Below are 16,118 nucleotides of genomic sequence, written 5' to 3'. Positions count from 1 at the left end.
GAAGTCGCAAACGGAGTCAAGACAGGAGTAATAATTTGCATCCGTAAGCGGTTTGTCCAGCTGATAAGCACCGGCCGGATACGTTTTCCTCGGGGAGATCCGCCTGAGGGGTCGTCGCAGAGCAGAATCACATCTGACTCGCACGCCAGGGGGAAGTTCCATGGTCGACCCCGGCCGGTGCTTCGCTCGTGGCCTATCGCACCATGGGTCCACCAAGCAACCGAGAGATAACGGCTTGCAGGTTTTTTGCCCCGGTCGCGCCGGAAATAAAATCTCCAGGACGCCTGTCGTGTGAGTTTCTCGAATGTCGCTTGTGCCGGGCTTGAGTCTCGTCTTGCTGCAGCAGTTGCAATAACACTCGAGTGATAATTTTCTGTTAACTTCCCCAGACGTCATGGGAAACGCCGAGTGGATTGGTCGCGCCAATCTGGCGGTGGCTCGAAGTCCGGTCGGTCGGTGGTTTCGCCTTGAGAATTCAGGTCATGTATGTGCTTCAGCCCTGTGTACCTTACATGCGATCGCACATTCGCATCTCAGCTGGATATGCTTTTTACTAACCAATCCGTCGCTTTAGCCCCGCGAACGGAAAGGCGCCTTCTTCTTCACGGAAATCCGCGCCGGCCTTGCCACGTTCTTCGCGATGGCCTACATTATCTCAGTGAACGCGAATATCACAAGCGATACGGGAGGAACCTGTGTCTGTCCAATGGAAGACCTCGAGACCAGCTGCAACAATAACACGGAGTACCTTATCTGCAAGCAAGAAGTCAACCGCGACATTGTGACCGCGACCGCCGCCATCGCCGCCATCGCCAGCTTTTTTCTGGGACTTCTTGCCAATCTTCCTGTAGCCCTCGCCCCCGGCATGGGCCTTAACGCATACTTCGCTTACACTGTCGTCGGGCATCATGGGACAGGATTGATTCCTTATAGCCTGGCGGTGACAGCAGTTTTCGTCGAGGGCTGGGTGTTCCTCGGTCTGACCCTGCTGGGTATCCGGCAATGGCTAGCCCGGGCTATTCCGGCATCCATTAAACTTGCGACTGGTGCGGGTATCGGATTATATCTGACCTTGATAGGACTCAGCTATAGTGCCGGGCTTGGCGTCATCCAGGGCGCAACGGACACCCCTATCCAACTAGCTGGCTGCGCGCCGGACCTGATTACTGAAGAGACCGGCTATCTGTGCCCTAGTTATGGGAAGATGCGGAACCCGACAATGTGGATTGGTATTTTCTGTGGCGGTGTCTTTACCGTTTTCTTGATGCTGTACAGGGTCAAGGGAGCCGTAATCGCTGGTATACTGTTGGTTTCTATCATCTCTTGGCCACGTACCACCCCGGTGACGTATTTCCCATATACCGAAACCGGCGAAAACATGTTCGACTTCTTCAAGAAGGTGGTCACCTTCCACCCGATTCAGCACACACTTGTTGCTCAAGACTGGAATATCTCCAGTAACGGGGGGCAGTTTGGTTTAGCACTCATCACATTCCTGGTAAGTCTATGAACCAAGACTCGGGGTTTACCTTTTGACCTTGATGTAGTATGTCGATATTCTCGACGCGACCGGGACCCTGTATTCAATGGCCAAGTTTGCCGGGGCAATGGACGAGCGCACTCAAGATTTCGAAGGCAGTGCTATGGCTTATGTATGTTCCTCTAGCCATCCCTCTGAATTTTGCTGACCCGTACGCAGATGGTCGACGCAATAAGTATCTCGATTGGCTCTCTTTTTGGCTCTCCGCCCGTAACGGCATTCGTGGAGAGCGGTGCTGGGATCTCCGAAGGTGGGCGGACGGGCATGACGTCCTGCGTAACGGGTATCTGCTTCTTCATTGCCGTATTCTTCGCGCCAATATTCGCTTCGATCCCGCCGTGGGCAACAGGAAGCACACTGGTCATCGTCGGCTCGATGATGATGCATGCTACTCTTGAAATCAATTGGCGGTATATGGGAGATGCGATACCGGCCTTCTTGACGATCGCGATGATGCCCTTCACTTACAGTATTGCAGACGGGCTGATTGCGGGTATTCTAAGCTATATCCTTATCAACGGGGGAGTCTGGGTTATCGACAAGTTGAGCGGCGGACGTATCGTTCCACCGAATCGAGACGACGACCATGACGCTTGGACGTGGAAGATCCCTGGTGGATTTTTCCCACCCTGGCTTGTTCGTGCCGTCCATGGAAAGAAGGACTTTTGGCGCCCGTACGACGAAGCTGACGGTTTGGATTTTAGGGTGAAGCCTCAGGAGTCAATTTCGTCGCAAGATCGGGTAGCCGAGAAATTAGCGGGCTCCCAGGAGGATGGGACCAAGAACTAGTTCGTTCAACGATGTTTATCGCATCTGCTGATGTTTCGGACGGTTTGTGCATTGGGTCTGTATAGTGTTAAGAGTAATTTATCTCCTCGGTTCATTGTCTCTGTGGGCAACTTCTCCTTACATCGGATGATCTACCCTCCCATCAGCTCTGGTAGCCGATATGATCTAGGCCCTTTTTCCTGGTTTGCTCTCAGGAGCTGATGGATGCAAAGGCTGCACTTCTTCGGTTCTGATGCAGTGAACCCCGGAGAAAACGCAAGACGAATCCAGAAATAAGTCTGCATGGAACCGCACGTAAAGCCATGATAGTACCTTCGGCGTTGGTTACCCAACCTGACTCGCTGTGGATGGGTTGATGCAGGTCACTCGGGACTTGGTATCCAGGAGAAAGGAACCTCCAGTGAGCAGCCAATGAGAGAGTCCGAGGCAGGAGCTCGGCAGTGGATTGGAACCGCGGGAGCCGAAAGGCACACATGGAGATAGGATCCTTTCCGAGTTGAGCTGAATGTGACCCGTTTCGAGAGCAAGCGGACGCGAAGTCTCTCGGGGCCTTGAAGAGGAGAGAAGAAAGCACAGAGGTTGAGGGGTTGCCTGAACCCATTTGCTCATTTAGTGGTGTGGATGCATTGCGGCCTCAGGCTGCCAAGCGGCAATTGGCCCCAGCGATTCCTCACTCCCCTCAACTCGATCCATCGCACGGGCACTCAGTCTGAGCTCGGACTGAATCCCAGGTTCCTGGGTTACGAGGATCCCACCAGCGGTGCCAATCTATCGTACCGCTGGCCCTCGTTTCCAGCCCTCCGGCTTCGTCGTTCCCCTCTTCTGTACCAGGCATGGGTTAAACCACCATGTCCAGCCCCAAATCTCGCCGCCTCGCTCCCATGGCCTCCGACAGCATTCCATCCAATAACCCCCAGAAACGCAGAAAGAACGTTGGTACTGCATGCTTGGGTTGCAAGGCTCGTAAACTGAAGGTATCATAATTCCCCTTGTGACCACCTTTTTCCTCGACCGTTCCGCTAACAAAGTCGCCGGTCCCTAGTGCTCTGGAGCGCCCCCTTGCGCCAACTGTGTGAAAAGCCGTCTCGAATGCAACCTCGATGAATCCACCGATAGACGTCGACGTGGCCCGCTCAAGCGAAAAATCGATCAGCTCGAGGATAAGGAGGATTTGTTTTATCGCCTCATCCAGATTCTCCGAGAGGGCAGCAACCGTCGCATTGTGCCCCTTTTGAACCTAATCCGCAGCCGTGCCTCCTTTCCCGAGATTCGCTTCTATATTGAGCATCCGCTGTCACGATCAGAGCTCACGCAGACGGCCGAGCTCGTCGAGGTCTTCGGGGACATCCAGGAGGATGAGCTGTCCGAGCCGGCTCCCAAGCGGCGCATCCTCGACCCTAGACGGTCCCCCGAGCCCCCTCGTTTCTCCGTCCCAGCGCAACCCTGGACCTCAGTCACTGTTGACGATGAGCTCGTCTCCCGACTGATTACTCTTTGGTTCACATGGGTTCATCCCTTCTGCAACTGGATCGACCGTGATCTCTTTCTCCGCGACATGAAATCCGGCTCTATTTCTGCTCCATACTGTTCTCCTTTTTTGGTCAGTATCATATTGGCCAATGCCTGTGTACGTCGTCGCACGGTCGCCTTTCTATTTCATGAATACTCACTGTTAATACAGGCGTACGCGGACTATTCTACGCCGCATAACTCCGCCGACGATCTGGCCTCTAAGCGAACGCAATTTTACGAAGAAGCGAAACGATCACTAGATAAAGAGGAAGGTCGCATTAGATTACCGACGGTGCAAGGTTTGGGGGTACTGTGGATATGGTAAAAGTTACATCTCTCTTCCGTCGTGTATATGCACTGACCAACCAAGTGCATCAATTACTGGCAGGGACCGACAGGGATGGATTAGCCGGGGCCAACTGGCATACTCGCTCCAGGAGCTGTCGCTGACTTCCTCCAACGTTTCATCACATCCCGACACCCTACGTATGGCGCGGGTCGCTAACCACACGAGCTGGGGATTATTCAATCTCGCGATGTAAGGATCCAGCCAAGCCCCCAAGATCCCCCCCCTAACGAACTGTGCTTGAGCGCTGACGTTGACCCCCTTCAGGATTTACGCTCTGTGCGCTAAAAAGGTACCCGTCGTCAAGCTCCCATCGCAATCACCGCCCTTTCCCGCCCACCATCAATGTGAACAAGATGAATGGAGCGCGTATCCCATTCGGTCCAAGAGTGTTCTCGCGCATACATCATGTCTATTCAGCGCCGTTTGTAACTTGAACAGAATTGCATATGGCTTGTACCTGCTCCTCCTTCCACAAGAGGAAGTTACTCTACCACGGATAGAAATCGAAAACGACAAGTTAGAGGCCATTCGGGATCTAAGTGCGTGGCTTGATCAACTGCCAAGCTGTGTGAAAGAGCACAATGTGGATCTTCCTCATGTGCTCTCCCTACAGTGAGTTGCCTGGCGCCGAAGACTCCGGAGAATTAATTGCTAATCGTATTAGTATGTACTATCATGCCGTTATGGTGGTAATATACGGCTTTTTCAGATTCCAGCCAGTATATGCGGCGAAGGTTTCAGCGTCCAGCCCTAAGTCGCAAAACCCATACATCTCCACCGCTCATGCTGGGGAAATCTGCTTATCGTCAGCCCGCAGGATCGCCCAACTAACCGTTGTCTATCGCTCCAACTGGGGCTTTGACCACATGCCGGGTGTGAATGTCCATTGCATGATGACAGCTCTCCTCATCCTCCTCGAATTTTTGGACGACCATGTCAACCGTGATGCTTTCATCTCATTGACAATGGCAGCCGGTGCATTTACGAGGCGGTGGGGATTCACTAAACCACTCCTCCGCAACCTCCAAAACAAGGCCAGAGAGCGAGGGGTTACCCTGCCCCCGGAGACAGGTCCTGTCTTCATAGACCTGGATGAGATCTCGGTCAAAAGCTCTCCGGCGAAGTCTGAGACTCCCGAGGCCACAAACATTTGATGATAACCTTCACGACCGCAGAAACGTCACGATTTAAGTCGCAGGTTAGAGGAGTTCATGATTGGGTCTACTTCCAGGCTGGGTAGATGGATAGATGACCAATAATTGTAATTATAATCGCGCCGCCCCGTTATATGTTTACCTCTCATATATATCATAAATATTCGTTCCCATCATCCTGCTTCAGCAGGTGTCGTTTTCAAGCAAGAACCACAGGCCTTTACACCGTCTCTGTCCGCTGTACATCCCTGAACCCAAAAGCTGTAGCTACTCCCTGGATACTAAAGAACGACCCCGTCTTCTCAGCAAACCCATTGTTAACCGGGGTCGAGGCCGTCATCGCCTCCGTGTCGTCCGGGTTGCCTGGCTGACGGCGGCGGACTGCCTTCTCGAACCAACGCGGGTATACCTCTCGCCAGTGCCAAACAGCCCAGATAAGCACGGTAAGTAGGGTCAAGGGTATCGTGACAACCCAGTAAATCCAGAACTTGCCGGATGTGACCCAGGTATTCGGCGGGTCGGCCTGGAAACTGAAGAAATTGGTGCCGAAGAGGCCCTGGCCGGTCTTTGTGTCAGTACATATAGTTATGCGTGGATATTCGCACGTGATGCCCCAGGAGGAGACACTTACAGACACAAACGTCCCTGGGAGATACACCATACTCACTACCGCGACCGTCTTCATCATGTTGCTATCCGTTCGGGCATCCCGGCCAAAACCTTGAGATACTAGGTTGAATGCCTAGATGTGGGTTAGTCCAGTTCTACACTTGAAGGCGAAAGGGTGGTGAGGTAACATACGAGGTTGATTTCGTTCAGGTGTCTATCGTTCAGCGACTTCGACCGGGTCTTCAGTGAGTGTGCCCTCTTCTCCTCTCGTCGAAAATCCTGATGGGTCTTTATCCAAGTGTCGAGGTTCCTCTGCACGAACTCGCGGTCTTCCCGTCGCCAGTGATCTTGCTCCGCTACCAGCGCTTGCAGCGTATGTTCGGCCACCTCGATCGTCTCATGGTAATGAAATAAATGTCGAGCAATGTCGTGGAGAAGAGGGAAGTTGTTTGGCTTGTGCGAAGAGTTTGATCGTGCCTAGAACACAAGGAGTACGGTTGTCAGCGCCTAAAGGGACGGGAAGGCTGGAAGGAATCACGAATGATGAGGTATACCTTCTCCAGGTCTCGGACCAGATTTCTTAGCAGCCAGAATGCTGTGTCGTACAGACCGAGAACGATCCGGACGAATGCCGAGTGCCAGCAGAACGGGTTGCGGCGCCGTACATCGCGGGCTGGGATGCGTTCCAGCAAGACTCGTTGCTCTTCTCGCGGTATACCAAATACGAAAACTACTTGTCGACCTGTTTCCGGATCCCAGTCGACATGCATTGCAGGTTGCATCCAATCGTACTTGCTTGCAGTCTCAACTTCTTTAATCTTGAAACATGCCCAGGATACTGAATAGATGTTAGTGGGCTCGGCCAATACACTGCTGGGCCCAGAAAGCCGGCACAGACCTGTTGGTGAGACTCTAGGACTTGCGACGGCGTATTCGCAGTGAAAGGACCCGTTGATATCAGCGCTCATGACCTCCCAGAACTCCCTTTGGAATCGCTGTCTGTACCGTTGGTATTCTCGGAGGTCTTTAAACTTGTTGGAAGCGAAACTGTTTGGTTTACGTTAACCTGGATTCAGAGGAACTGGCCAAGGATGGCGCCGCCGTACACGATGACATTGCTACTCTGCTTTCTCTGTGCGATGGAAACTATGCTTAGCCTTCATCCAGACCTGTGGAGCTGTCGTTAGGCGAACCTACCTCCAAAATATCCAAATCACAACCAAGGTCATGCCACTCCTTGGAATCTATCGATGATTGTTAGGCGCCGACAGCCAAGGCGGATTCCAAGGGCACTCCCGTACCAGTCTCTTCCCAAATCTGGATCACCTCACGCGGCGCGGGGGGAGGGTCCGAAACTTTACTCATCGTTGCGGCGGTGCGAGTCCGATAGAACGTTTAGGAGGGTCGATAATCGTCCATGGAAATCTCATCAGAACAATGGGGTTGTTAAAACCACACCGCAAGACGAGGCTGAGCTTCCCTTTTCTTTTTCGACCCTCGCTGTGCCTGACGGAGCGCGAGCTGCGGCTGGGCGCTAACATGGCGGGCTGCAAGGCGACGATTGGCGGACAGCATCCAACCTGTGATCGTCGCGCTGCACGATGACACGATCGTTTCACAAATCCAGCAACCGACCGATTCTCCAGAAGATGTTCCTCGAGTGAGGCGCATTTTTGAAAAAAGCGACTGGGCAATATTTGCTCGTGTGAGACACAAGACGGCGGCAAGCCGCAGGAGGGTCGGACCGGTGATGGGGACAGTTCGAATGCAAGGCTGCACAGCCCGACTACTTATCGATGATTTGTTGGTTGAAAAACCGTGAGGCACAACTCAGGCAGGAGAGGAGGCTCAACCATTTGAGTCGTTCTCTTGATGCCCAGCTTCTTCGCTGCGATCATTTACCCCCAGGAGCAGGCATGCAGTCGGCGAGGCTGTGCTGTGAGATTGTGTCGCTCAACACCTCAAGAAACGCGAAGCTGAGATCCGTCGAGCTCACCAAATTGCTCTCAGCTAAGTGCTGAATTGCTCGAGATACCGGGCTGAGTCTCTGATATTCCAGGACAATACCAAACATGCATCAATTCGTGTCGATGGGGGTTCCAGCAGCGTGGAAGCCAATCCTGCGTGGTTGACGAGATCGGGGTCTGGCCTGCGAACGAGGAAAAGAACGTGGAGGAGAGTTCATTCACTCCTCGGCTTCCAAGAGGGCTCAACAAATTCACGAATGTGAAGAGGCACAAGCTTCCCAACACATAGGCCCGTCCACGATGATTGCGCCTTTCCCCCCTTACCTCGGTAGAAAACCGGCGATCGTCAAAAACAGACCGTAGCGGATCCCCTCATGCGGGGAGAGGGCATTCTTTGTTATCAAAATCTGGGGCACAAATACCTGATTCAGGATTCCCTTGCCCGTAGTTCGTCCTGGCAGTTGTCCAACGATGGCGCAAGAAACCTTCAAGTCCATCCCGTCCTACAGCCAGATCGCCTGTGTCGGCACAGGGATCAGCGCAATCGCGCTTGGAGCCACTCTGAAAAGATGGTACCAATTGGACGACATCCGGTTTTTTGAGCGAAATGACGACTGCGGAGGGACGTGGCATATCAACTCTTACCCTGGTATGGGACCATCGGTACTTCTGTTATCGCACTAACAGGATCTGTAGGGTGTGCATGCGATATTCCTAGCGCGCTCTATAGCTTCTCGTTCGCGCCGAATCCACGATGGAGCAAGTTGATGCCTTCGTACGAGGAGATCAAAGCCTACCAGCAAGATGTTGCGAACCAATACGGGCTGCGTGAGAAGATGGTTTTCTCTACTGAGGTCAAGAAGTGTATTTGGCGGGCGGATGCATCGCGATGGCTGATTGAGCTATGCAACGTTAACACGCACGAGATTTCTTACCATGAATGCCAGATTCTTTTCGGTGCGACAGGAGTTTTGGTCGAGCCTCGTCCGTGCGATATCCCAGGGGCATCAACATTCAACGGCTCTATTTTCCACTCCGCGCGATGGAACCACGGCGCCAGTTTGGAGGGAAAGAAGGTCGTGGTCATTGGCAATGGATGTTCGTCACCCCTCAAAAGGCCTTTGTGCTTATGTATCGGCGTAACACTAACGAGAATAAGGCACCGCCGCACAAATCGTACCCGCCATCATGGACAAGTCCGGGTCAGTTACCCAAGTTATCCGCAGTCAGCATTGGGTTGTCGAAGCTCTGAACTTTACCTACCCCAAAGCTATGCTATGGGCGTTTGAGCATATCCCCCTGGCACAGCGCCTCCACCGTTTCGCAATTTATCTCGCTGCAGAACAAGACTGGAAGCTTTTCCCCATGACCAAGGCTAGCGCCAAATACCGCCAGAAGCGGCGCAAGGAGATCGAGGCATATATGCGGAAAAAGGCGCCAGCAAAGTATCACGATATTCTCATCCCGGAATTCGAAGTGGGCTGCAAGGTACTATAAAACCCCTCAGCGCGCCATTTGATTTCCATTATCGCAATCTAACCAGCCGCGTCCACCAGCGCCGAATCTTCGACTGCGGCTACCTCGACTCCCTACACAATGACAAATATCTCCTCACGGACGCAAAAATTCTCGAAATTGTTCCTGAGGGCCTCGTAACCTCCAACGGCCTCATTCCCGCCGATGTGATTGTCCTCGCAACCGGTTTCGATACCAACCGCTTCTTGCCAGGCATGCAAGTTCATGGCCGGAACGAAACGACCGTTGACGAACACTGGAGCCGTCAAGACGGTCCAGGGGCGTATAACACCTCTGCAATGAACGGATTCCCGAACTTCTTCATGCTGCTTGGTCCAAATACCGTGACTGGCCACACCTCTGCTATCATGGCGTCCGAAAAGTATTCCCCAAGATCTCTCTAGTTCCAGACTAAGTTGTTAATCTGGGTATAGCTCTGTAAACTACGCTCTTCGGGTTCTAAAGCCCGTACTTGACGGATCCGCCGCGTCGGTCGAAGTCAAGGCCGAGGCTGAGGACAAATATATCGAGGATATCCAAGCCACTCTCAAGAACACCGTTTGGCATTTAGGGTGTACCTCGGTACGTTTCGCCATTTCCTTTCCTCTTTGTCTGAAACACTAACACGACTTGCAGTGGTATGTCAACGGCAAAAGCTGGAACGCACTGGGTTACCCATGGACACAAGCACACTTCTGGTACAGAAGCTTGTTTCCCGTGTGGAAGGACTGGGATATCAAGGTTTGTTTTCCCCTCGCTCGTCATCGAAGCCTAATGGTGGGTGTATTAACTGAGAGACGATAGTGGGTTCAGAAACCAGCATCTCCGAAATGGAAGCGGTTAGTCCTGGCTCTGCTGCTGGTTATTAGCCCTAGCCTCTATCGCAGCCGTCTTCAGCGCCGTATATCCTGGTTTATGGGGATTGTGGCTCTGTTGAGACAGAGGGTTGGGCTGTAGATTTGCTAGTCAACGCGGCGGTAATACATAGATTGTGATACACTACTGTTTAATAGAGTTAAGAAGACAATAATAATGGTCAGATAATCTCCTCCGGAATGTTTATTCCAAGTTCCCTCCGCTTCCCGAACTCCGTCCCATTCCATCGGGGGGCCTCGTCCAAAGGACCCTCCACCGGACTTAAGGAGCACCCGGACTTAGCCATCCAACAGAATCACTCCTCTCTATCCCCTGATTCAAGCTGGAAGCAGATTGAGGACTCTACAATGGGATGGAGATAATAATCCTTTAACTTAACTCCGCTTTTCCCTGTTGCGCGAGATGCATATATCAAGACGAGTTCAACAAAGAGTTTGTCTGTTGAATCTATCCAAGGACATCTCACTTCATCTTTATCACATCTCATCCTTCCAATTACAACAACCGCCATCAGGATGCCTCGAGTAGCACCTACAAGTGTCGTCGGCAAGGCAGTTGGCCCTATCGGCTATGGCCTTATGAGCACGTACTCCACCAATCTAGTTATACAAAGCCAGTCCGGGTCCTGACCCAGTTCTATCCTAGGCTTGACCATGCCATGGGCACCTGTCGACTACCCCATCGCCGCAAAAATCATGAAGACCGCTCTTGAACAGGGCGCCAATCTCTGGAACGGGGTGAATATCCCAAAATAATCTCAAAAACAGAGCACAAGCTTAAACAAAATTCCACCAGGGCATCCACTACGGCACACCCACCGCCAACTCTCTCCACCTCCTCAAATACTACTTCACGCAGTACCCCGAAGACGCCGACAAAGTCATCCTCTGCATAAAGGGCGCCTACAACGGCGCAACACACACCCCCGAGGGCACCCCCGAGGCCGTGCGCGCCTCCGTCAAAAACGCTCTTGCAGTCCTCGACGGCGTCAAGAAGATCGATATCTTCGAATGCGCCCGTGTCGATCCCACAGTCCCCATCGAGACGACTGTCGGCGCCCTCGCGCAGCTCGTGAAGGAAGGGAAAATCGGCGGCGTGGGCCTGAGTGAAGCCGGTGCGGCGACGATCCGTCGTGCGCATGCGGTTCATCCTCTTGCGGGGGTCGAGATCGAATTGAGTCTATTCACGCCGGATCCGCTGAAGAATGGGATTGCTGAGACGTGCCAGGAGTGTATGCTTTCCCTCACTGCCCCCTCCTCTCCTTTCTGCACCTGGACAGCAAGAACTAACGGTTCTAGTAAACATCCCTATGATCGCATACGGCCCTCTCGGCCGCGGCTGGCTGACTGGCCGATTCCGCAAATACGAAGATGTTGGTGCCAACGACTTCATCCAGCAATTCTCGGCGCGATTCAAGCCGGAGGTTTTCGATAACAACGCCAAGATCGTCGAGGCCGTGGAGGCAGTTGCAAAGCGCAAAGGTACAACCATTGGCCAGGTCGCGATTGCGTGGGTACGGGCGCAGGGGGCGATTCCCATTCCAGGCTCGAAGACGGAGGAGAGGGTTTTGGAGAACTTGAAGAGTAAGGATGTTTCCTTGAGTGCGGAGGAGCTTGAGGAGTTGCAGAGGGTTATGGATACGATGCCTGTTCAGGGGCCGCGATATGGCGGGGAGTTTGAGAAGTTGTTGAATCTGTAAATGTCCTTGTATTTGCTGGAAATCTCCCCTCAGAAGCAAGAGCACTTGGAGAACGATGCCATGGTCTCCGGTTCTGTAAAAATACATCTCCAAGTGTTGGTTATAGTTACGGTATTCAAGACGGTAATACAGCCAGTGGATCAGATAAAATGAAGTTCCGACGCCGATCGATTGGAGGCGAGCCTAAACCTGAACCTCGCAAGAACCTCACCCTGGGATGCGCACACTCCTTGCGCAGCCTTCACGAGCAATATTTACCAAGATCCTCCGCCCCCGATTCATACCCAATCGACCTCCCTCGCTCACAGCGCGCAGAATGACCCAAACCGACACACCAACGGGAATCACCCTCCCGAACTCGGAGCAGTTCTACCTCTCCAATGCGCGCGGGGAACAGTACCTAATCCAAATATCGTGGCCGCTTCACTTCAAAGAGCATGATCCCGACAGCGATCGGAATAAGTTACCTGTCATGTACCACGCGCCCCAAACCCTCCAATCAGGATACAATGCTAACAGGCGAGATAGATACATCGTCGACGGCAACGCCCTCTTCTTAACAGCAACTGAAGCCTCCTGGCGCCGCTCCGCAGAATCGCACTACGCGGGCGGCGGCATCATCGTCGCAATCGGGTATCCGCTCGCGGGGACGGGGAAGTTGTACCACCGCCTGCGCCGGAATTCGGACCTTACGATCCCGACTCCCGGAAAGCCAGTCGAGGGGTACGGCGGCGCGGACGTGCTTCTTGATTTCATCGCCGACACTGTGCGTCCGGCTGTGCGGAGGCGATTCCCTAATCTCACGGTCTCAAGAGAGGCGCTGTACGGGCATTCGTATGGCGGGTTATTTGCGCTTCATGCGCTCTTCACGAGGCCCGGGATGTTCGATGCGTATATCGCGAGTAGTCCGTCGATATGGTGGCATGAGAAGTGTATTCTCGACGAAGCTCGGTCGTTTATCGAGAAGATCCAAGACGAGCGGGTGGACGGGCGCGGTGAAGAGACATTCCCGACGCTGATGATGTATCTTGGTGGCTTGGAGCAGGATCCGCCGCAGTGGAACGATGAGCCCGAAGATAAGTGGGAGGCCAGGAAGCGAACTGCTGCGATTTTGAATATGAGGAATAATGTTCTTGAGCTTCTGGGGATGATGAAGGGGTGTACGAGGCTGCATGCGGTTTCGTTTGGGGAGTATAGAGGAGAGGACCATGGGACTGTTATGGCTTGTTCGATGAGTCGGGGGCTTACGACTTTCTTTGAGGAGTGGCCTGTTCCTAGGAGCGAGGTCACCGAGTAATCATTCGGAGCAGGAGGTAATAGTTATGTATACTGGTATGTGCTTCGCGAAGTTTGACCGAGTGTCCATTGTATATATATTACGGATGCGTTTAATCGCCAAGGACTACGCGTTCTAGATGACAACAGGATATCTAGCAGAAGTGCCGTCCAGAGGGATATTAGAGTGCTTAATACATAATCTGATATCCTCCTCGTACGTAGGCCAGTCTGCACTTGCCTGGGGAGTCGGGTGTTGGTATGGGCTCGCGGCCGTGTTTTAGGGGCCTGTGTTGGTAGGAGAAGTTGTGGCTGTAAGTGAAAACAGCTGGCTGGGCGCAGAAAAAATGGCATAGTCGTTACCAACAGGGTGAGTCAAGAAGCAGCTTCATCACCCGAAGAGAAGTGACTGAGGGACTGGGGTCGAACCTGCCTCATCCTCACTATTCTTGTGGGTTTTCCCACTTGGATCGTCATCTTGCGAATTATCACGCCATGTGGGGAATGTTTACACCCGCCTCGATCAAAAACTCCAACTCCGACCTCGTCCACCTCTCCCACTCACGACAGCAATCCAAGTTGACCTCGTCTCTTGATTTGAAGCGAGAATGCCGGCCAGTGAGGGAAGCGAGGCCCCTCTCCTCGGGGACCACCAACGCGGGGAATACGGAACAATCGAAGAGGCTTCGGCGCCCGCCGAACCACGGACCTCGTTCAAGCGCAACCTTGGAACCGCCGAGGCCTTCAGCATCATAATCAGCATTGTCATCGGGAGTGGCATCTTCACCTCGCCTGGTTCGATCGATACAAATGTTCCGTCGCCGGGGTTTGCGTTGGTCGTCTGGCTGGTCGGCGGGATTCTGGCTTGGACGGGTGCGGCGACGATGGCTGAGCTTGGGACGGCAATTCCGGGAGAAGGTATGCACTCCTCTGCCATCGCTCTGGTTACGGAAGCTTACTGTGTTATAGGAGGTGTACAGCCGTATCTACAGTACATCTTTGGCGATGTTTTTGGCTTCCTGGCGGCATGGACCTGGATCATCGCGGTTATCCCGGCCTCCTTGGCGATCATGAGCATCGTCTTTGTCGAGAGCATTTTCTCTGCCGTCGGAGAGAACAACCGGACGCAGGGTGCTATTCACAAGCTTCTATCGGTCCTCGTCCTCATAATATTCAGCATGGCCAACGGCATCAGCACGAAAGTGACTACCCGGTTGAACAACTTCTTCGTCACGTCAAAGTTCATAGCGATCGCCGCGACTGTTATCGCGGGGGTCGCGTTTGCCTTTTACCATCTTGCTGCGCGGGATGTTGATAATACTGGAGAAGATTGGCTGAACAAGCCTTGGTTCGGTTACAGGACAAGTATCGGGCCTGACGGGTCGGAAATCGACTGGAGTAAGCTCCATGGCTGGGAATTGCTGGGTCATTACTCTGCTGCGCTTTATGGCGCGTTGTGGGCTTACTCCGGATGGGACAAGGTATTCCACCTCTATAGTACTTGGTACCCATGTTGACAAATCTATCAAGGCAATCTACGTTACCGCTGAACTATCGGCACCTGCTCGTCAACTCCCGCTTGCTATAAACATGGCGATTCCGATTATTATCACCGGATTCATTGCGGTAAATACTGCGTACTACGTCCTGCTTCCGTGGGACGTGGTTTCGACCACTGACAGCGTGGCCGTTGTATGTGTCCTCTAACAGAACAAGGACGTACAGCCGATACTAACCTCCTGACAGACTGCTTTCAGTCATCTCCTAGGCCCTGGAGTCGGCCTCGCAGCTTCCTTCCTCATCTGTGTCGTCGTTGCCGGCTCGCTACTTTCGAGCTCCTTCGTCGGGAGCCGAATGATCGTAGCTGCGTCGAACAAGGACTGGCTACCTCGATTTCTCGGCCAAGTCGGGTACATCGGCGGTCGAAGGGATGAGACGCCCTCACCTTCCTCTGAAGCCTCAGACTCCGATGCGCCCCTCAACGCACTTGTTTTCGGCACAGCCTGTTCCGCGCTATATATAATCTTCGGCAACTTCCGCGCCCTCATCACATTCAACGGATTAGGAGAATACAGCTTCTTCTTCCTGGCCATGGTCGGTGCAATTGTTCTAAGGTTCCGCGAACCGAAGCTCCACAGACCGTATAAACCGCTTCTCGTCATTCCGGTAATCTTTACCTTTGTGAGCGGGTTTGTTGTGGCGCGGGGTGCTGTGTTTGCTCCCTTCCAAGCGGGCGTGCTCATTGCGCTTTGGGCCCTGGGACTGTTCTTCTACTGGTTGAGGCGGTGGTGGTTGCGGAGGGAGGTGTCTTGAGTTCGGCTTGGGCGTTTCTTGAATTTTAAAATGGTGTAGATAGACGGACCACGGCGGCTCATACGTGCCTGGGTCTACGAAACGCAGTTATTTGCACGACAGCTGGAATCATTGATCCATCCTGGATCGGATCGGAGGGATGGAATCCCGACTACAGTCTCCAGTCACTCTGCGTGGTGATTGCCATGTATGATTATATGATGATTTCTTTTATGAGTCTGATGATCTCCTTAACCGCGCTATCCATTATTGATAGTTGGATTTAGAGTCGAGAGCATCCCGCGATGGCGGACTATAGCCATGCATTTGGTCGGATAACTCCCTCAGTACGTACTGTGGGATTTTCGAAATTGGCCAAGCTACGGACGTCCGCTCTGCGTGAGCTCCGTATAATGATATCAAGGTTGTCGCCAAAGTTAACGATCCACTATTCGTATAACAAACCTCCGGGTGTTTTGACACAGGACTTCTGGCAGGCTTCGCGTGGGCGACAAAACGTGGGTATATCGTACCACTGGAA

The 16,118-nt window shown here is 53.0% G+C and overlaps 7 protein-coding genes across 7 annotated transcripts; 6 read left to right on the top strand and 1 right to left on the bottom strand.

Moving 5' to 3' along the window:
- Window positions 1–394: 394 nt before the first annotated feature.
- Window positions 395–2,329, top strand: BJX67DRAFT_385661 (NCS2 family permease; the record flags this gene model as incomplete). The annotated part of the gene is made up of 4 exons (XM_071033913.1): window positions 395–484; window positions 575–1,498; window positions 1,548–1,652; window positions 1,700–2,329. The coding sequence occupies 4 exons, from the start codon at window positions 395–397 to the stop codon at window positions 2,327–2,329; spliced, it is 1,749 nt and encodes a 582-aa protein (XP_070881389.1).
- Window positions 2,330–3,025: 696 nt separating this feature from the next.
- BJX67DRAFT_366424 (putative C6 transcription factor) lies at window positions 3,026–5,477 on the top strand. The gene is made up of 6 exons (XM_071030401.1): window positions 3,026–3,303; window positions 3,372–3,956; window positions 4,011–4,162; window positions 4,212–4,379; window positions 4,455–4,802; window positions 4,855–5,477. Exons 1-6 carry the CDS (start codon window positions 3,178–3,180, stop codon window positions 5,342–5,344), a joined length of 1,869 nt encoding a protein of 622 aa, XP_070881388.1. The 5' UTR covers window positions 3,026–3,177; the 3' UTR covers window positions 5,345–5,477.
- On the bottom strand, window positions 5,455–7,062 carry BJX67DRAFT_297240 (uncharacterized protein). The gene is made up of 5 exons (XM_071026908.1): window positions 6,852–7,062; window positions 6,508–6,791; window positions 6,146–6,430; window positions 5,976–6,086; window positions 5,455–5,900 (listed from the first exon to the last, which is right to left on the bottom strand). The coding sequence occupies exons 1-5, from the start codon at window positions 6,919–6,921 to the stop codon at window positions 5,565–5,567; spliced, it is 1,086 nt and encodes a 361-aa protein (XP_070881387.1). The 5' UTR covers window positions 6,922–7,062; the 3' UTR covers window positions 5,455–5,564.
- A 1,147-nt stretch (window positions 7,063–8,209) lies between these two features.
- Window positions 8,210–10,475, top strand: BJX67DRAFT_297349 (flavin-containing monooxygenase). Its single transcript, XM_071026909.1, has 7 exons — window positions 8,210–8,569; window positions 8,617–9,018; window positions 9,080–9,408; window positions 9,477–9,817; window positions 9,870–10,017; window positions 10,072–10,176; window positions 10,240–10,475. The coding sequence occupies exons 1-7, from the start codon at window positions 8,392–8,394 to the stop codon at window positions 10,390–10,392; spliced, it is 1,656 nt and encodes a 551-aa protein (XP_070881386.1). The 5' UTR covers window positions 8,210–8,391; the 3' UTR covers window positions 10,393–10,475.
- A 489-nt stretch (window positions 10,476–10,964) lies between these two features.
- On the top strand, window positions 10,965–12,010 carry BJX67DRAFT_385657 (aldo/keto reductase family protein; the record flags this gene model as incomplete). The annotated part of the gene is made up of 3 exons (XM_071033912.1): window positions 10,965–11,048; window positions 11,107–11,542; window positions 11,610–12,010. The coding sequence occupies 3 exons, from the start codon at window positions 10,965–10,967 to the stop codon at window positions 12,008–12,010; spliced, it is 921 nt and encodes a 306-aa protein (XP_070881385.1).
- A 197-nt stretch (window positions 12,011–12,207) lies between these two features.
- On the top strand, window positions 12,208–13,532 carry BJX67DRAFT_366405 (alpha/beta hydrolase). Its single transcript, XM_071030399.1, has 2 exons — window positions 12,208–12,484; window positions 12,539–13,532. The coding sequence occupies exons 1-2, from the start codon at window positions 12,228–12,230 to the stop codon at window positions 13,305–13,307; spliced, it is 1,026 nt and encodes a 341-aa protein (XP_070881384.1). The 5' UTR covers window positions 12,208–12,227; the 3' UTR covers window positions 13,308–13,532.
- A 57-nt stretch (window positions 13,533–13,589) lies between these two features.
- BJX67DRAFT_366404 (amino acid/polyamine transporter I) lies at window positions 13,590–15,814 on the top strand. Its single transcript, XM_071030398.1, has 4 exons — window positions 13,590–14,203; window positions 14,255–14,766; window positions 14,816–14,977; window positions 15,032–15,814. Exons 1-4 carry the CDS (start codon window positions 13,894–13,896, stop codon window positions 15,596–15,598), a joined length of 1,551 nt encoding a protein of 516 aa, XP_070881383.1. The 5' UTR covers window positions 13,590–13,893; the 3' UTR covers window positions 15,599–15,814.
- Window positions 15,815–16,118: the final 304 nt, after the last annotated feature.

Source organism: Aspergillus lucknowensis (genome assembly GCF_044049455.1).
Source record: "Aspergillus lucknowensis strain CBS 449.75 chromosome Unknown BJX67scaffold_68, whole genome shotgun sequence".
Taxonomy (NCBI): Eukaryota; Fungi; Ascomycota; class Eurotiomycetes; order Eurotiales; family Aspergillaceae; genus Aspergillus; species Aspergillus lucknowensis.
This window is presented reverse-complemented; position numbering and strand designations above follow the sequence as displayed.

Bases quoted from the DNA above. Each gene is read 5' to 3' on its own strand.
- BJX67DRAFT_366424 (XM_071030401.1), top strand. From the start codon at position 3,178: ATGTCCAGCCCCAAATCTCGCCGCCTCGCTCCCATGGCCTCCGACAGC. The intron at 4,163-4,211 runs GTAAAAGTTACA...TGACCAACCAAG, and splicing joins TTGGGGGTACTGTGGATATG to TGCATCAATTACTGGCAGGG. The intron at 4,380-4,454 runs GTAAGGATCCAG...GACCCCCTTCAG, and splicing joins GGATTATTCAATCTCGCGAT to GATTTACGCTCTGTGCGCTA.
- BJX67DRAFT_297240 (XM_071026908.1), bottom strand. From the start codon at position 6,921: ATGAGCGCTGATATCAACGGGTCCTTTCACTGCGAATACGCCGTCGCA. The intron at 6,087-6,145 runs GTATGTTACCTC...ACCCACATCTAG, and splicing joins ACCTGAACGAAATCAACCTC to GCATTCAACCTAGTATCTCA. The intron at 5,901-5,975 runs GTAAGTGTCTCC...AAGACCGGCCAG, and splicing joins TCCCAGGGACGTTTGTGTCT to GGCCTCTTCGGCACCAATTT.
- BJX67DRAFT_297349 (XM_071026909.1), top strand. From the start codon at position 8,392: ATGGCGCAAGAAACCTTCAAGTCCATCCCGTCCTACAGCCAGATCGCC. The intron at 9,019-9,079 runs GTTCGTCACCCC...AACGAGAATAAG, and splicing joins CGTGGTCATTGGCAATGGAT to GCACCGCCGCACAAATCGTA. The intron at 10,018-10,071 runs GTACGTTTCGCC...CACGACTTGCAG, and splicing joins GGCATTTAGGGTGTACCTCG to TGGTATGTCAACGGCAAAAG.
- BJX67DRAFT_366405 (XM_071030399.1), top strand. From the start codon at position 12,228: ATGCGCACACTCCTTGCGCAGCCTTCACGAGCAATATTTACCAAGATC. The intron at 12,485-12,538 runs GTACCACGCGCC...CAGGCGAGATAG, and splicing joins CGGAATAAGTTACCTGTCAT to ATACATCGTCGACGGCAACG.
- BJX67DRAFT_366404 (XM_071030398.1), top strand. From the start codon at position 13,894: ATGCCGGCCAGTGAGGGAAGCGAGGCCCCTCTCCTCGGGGACCACCAA. The intron at 14,204-14,254 runs GTATGCACTCCT...ACTGTGTTATAG, and splicing joins GACGGCAATTCCGGGAGAAG to GAGGTGTACAGCCGTATCTA. The intron at 14,978-15,031 runs GTATGTGTCCTC...ACCTCCTGACAG, and splicing joins CCACTGACAGCGTGGCCGTT to ACTGCTTTCAGTCATCTCCT.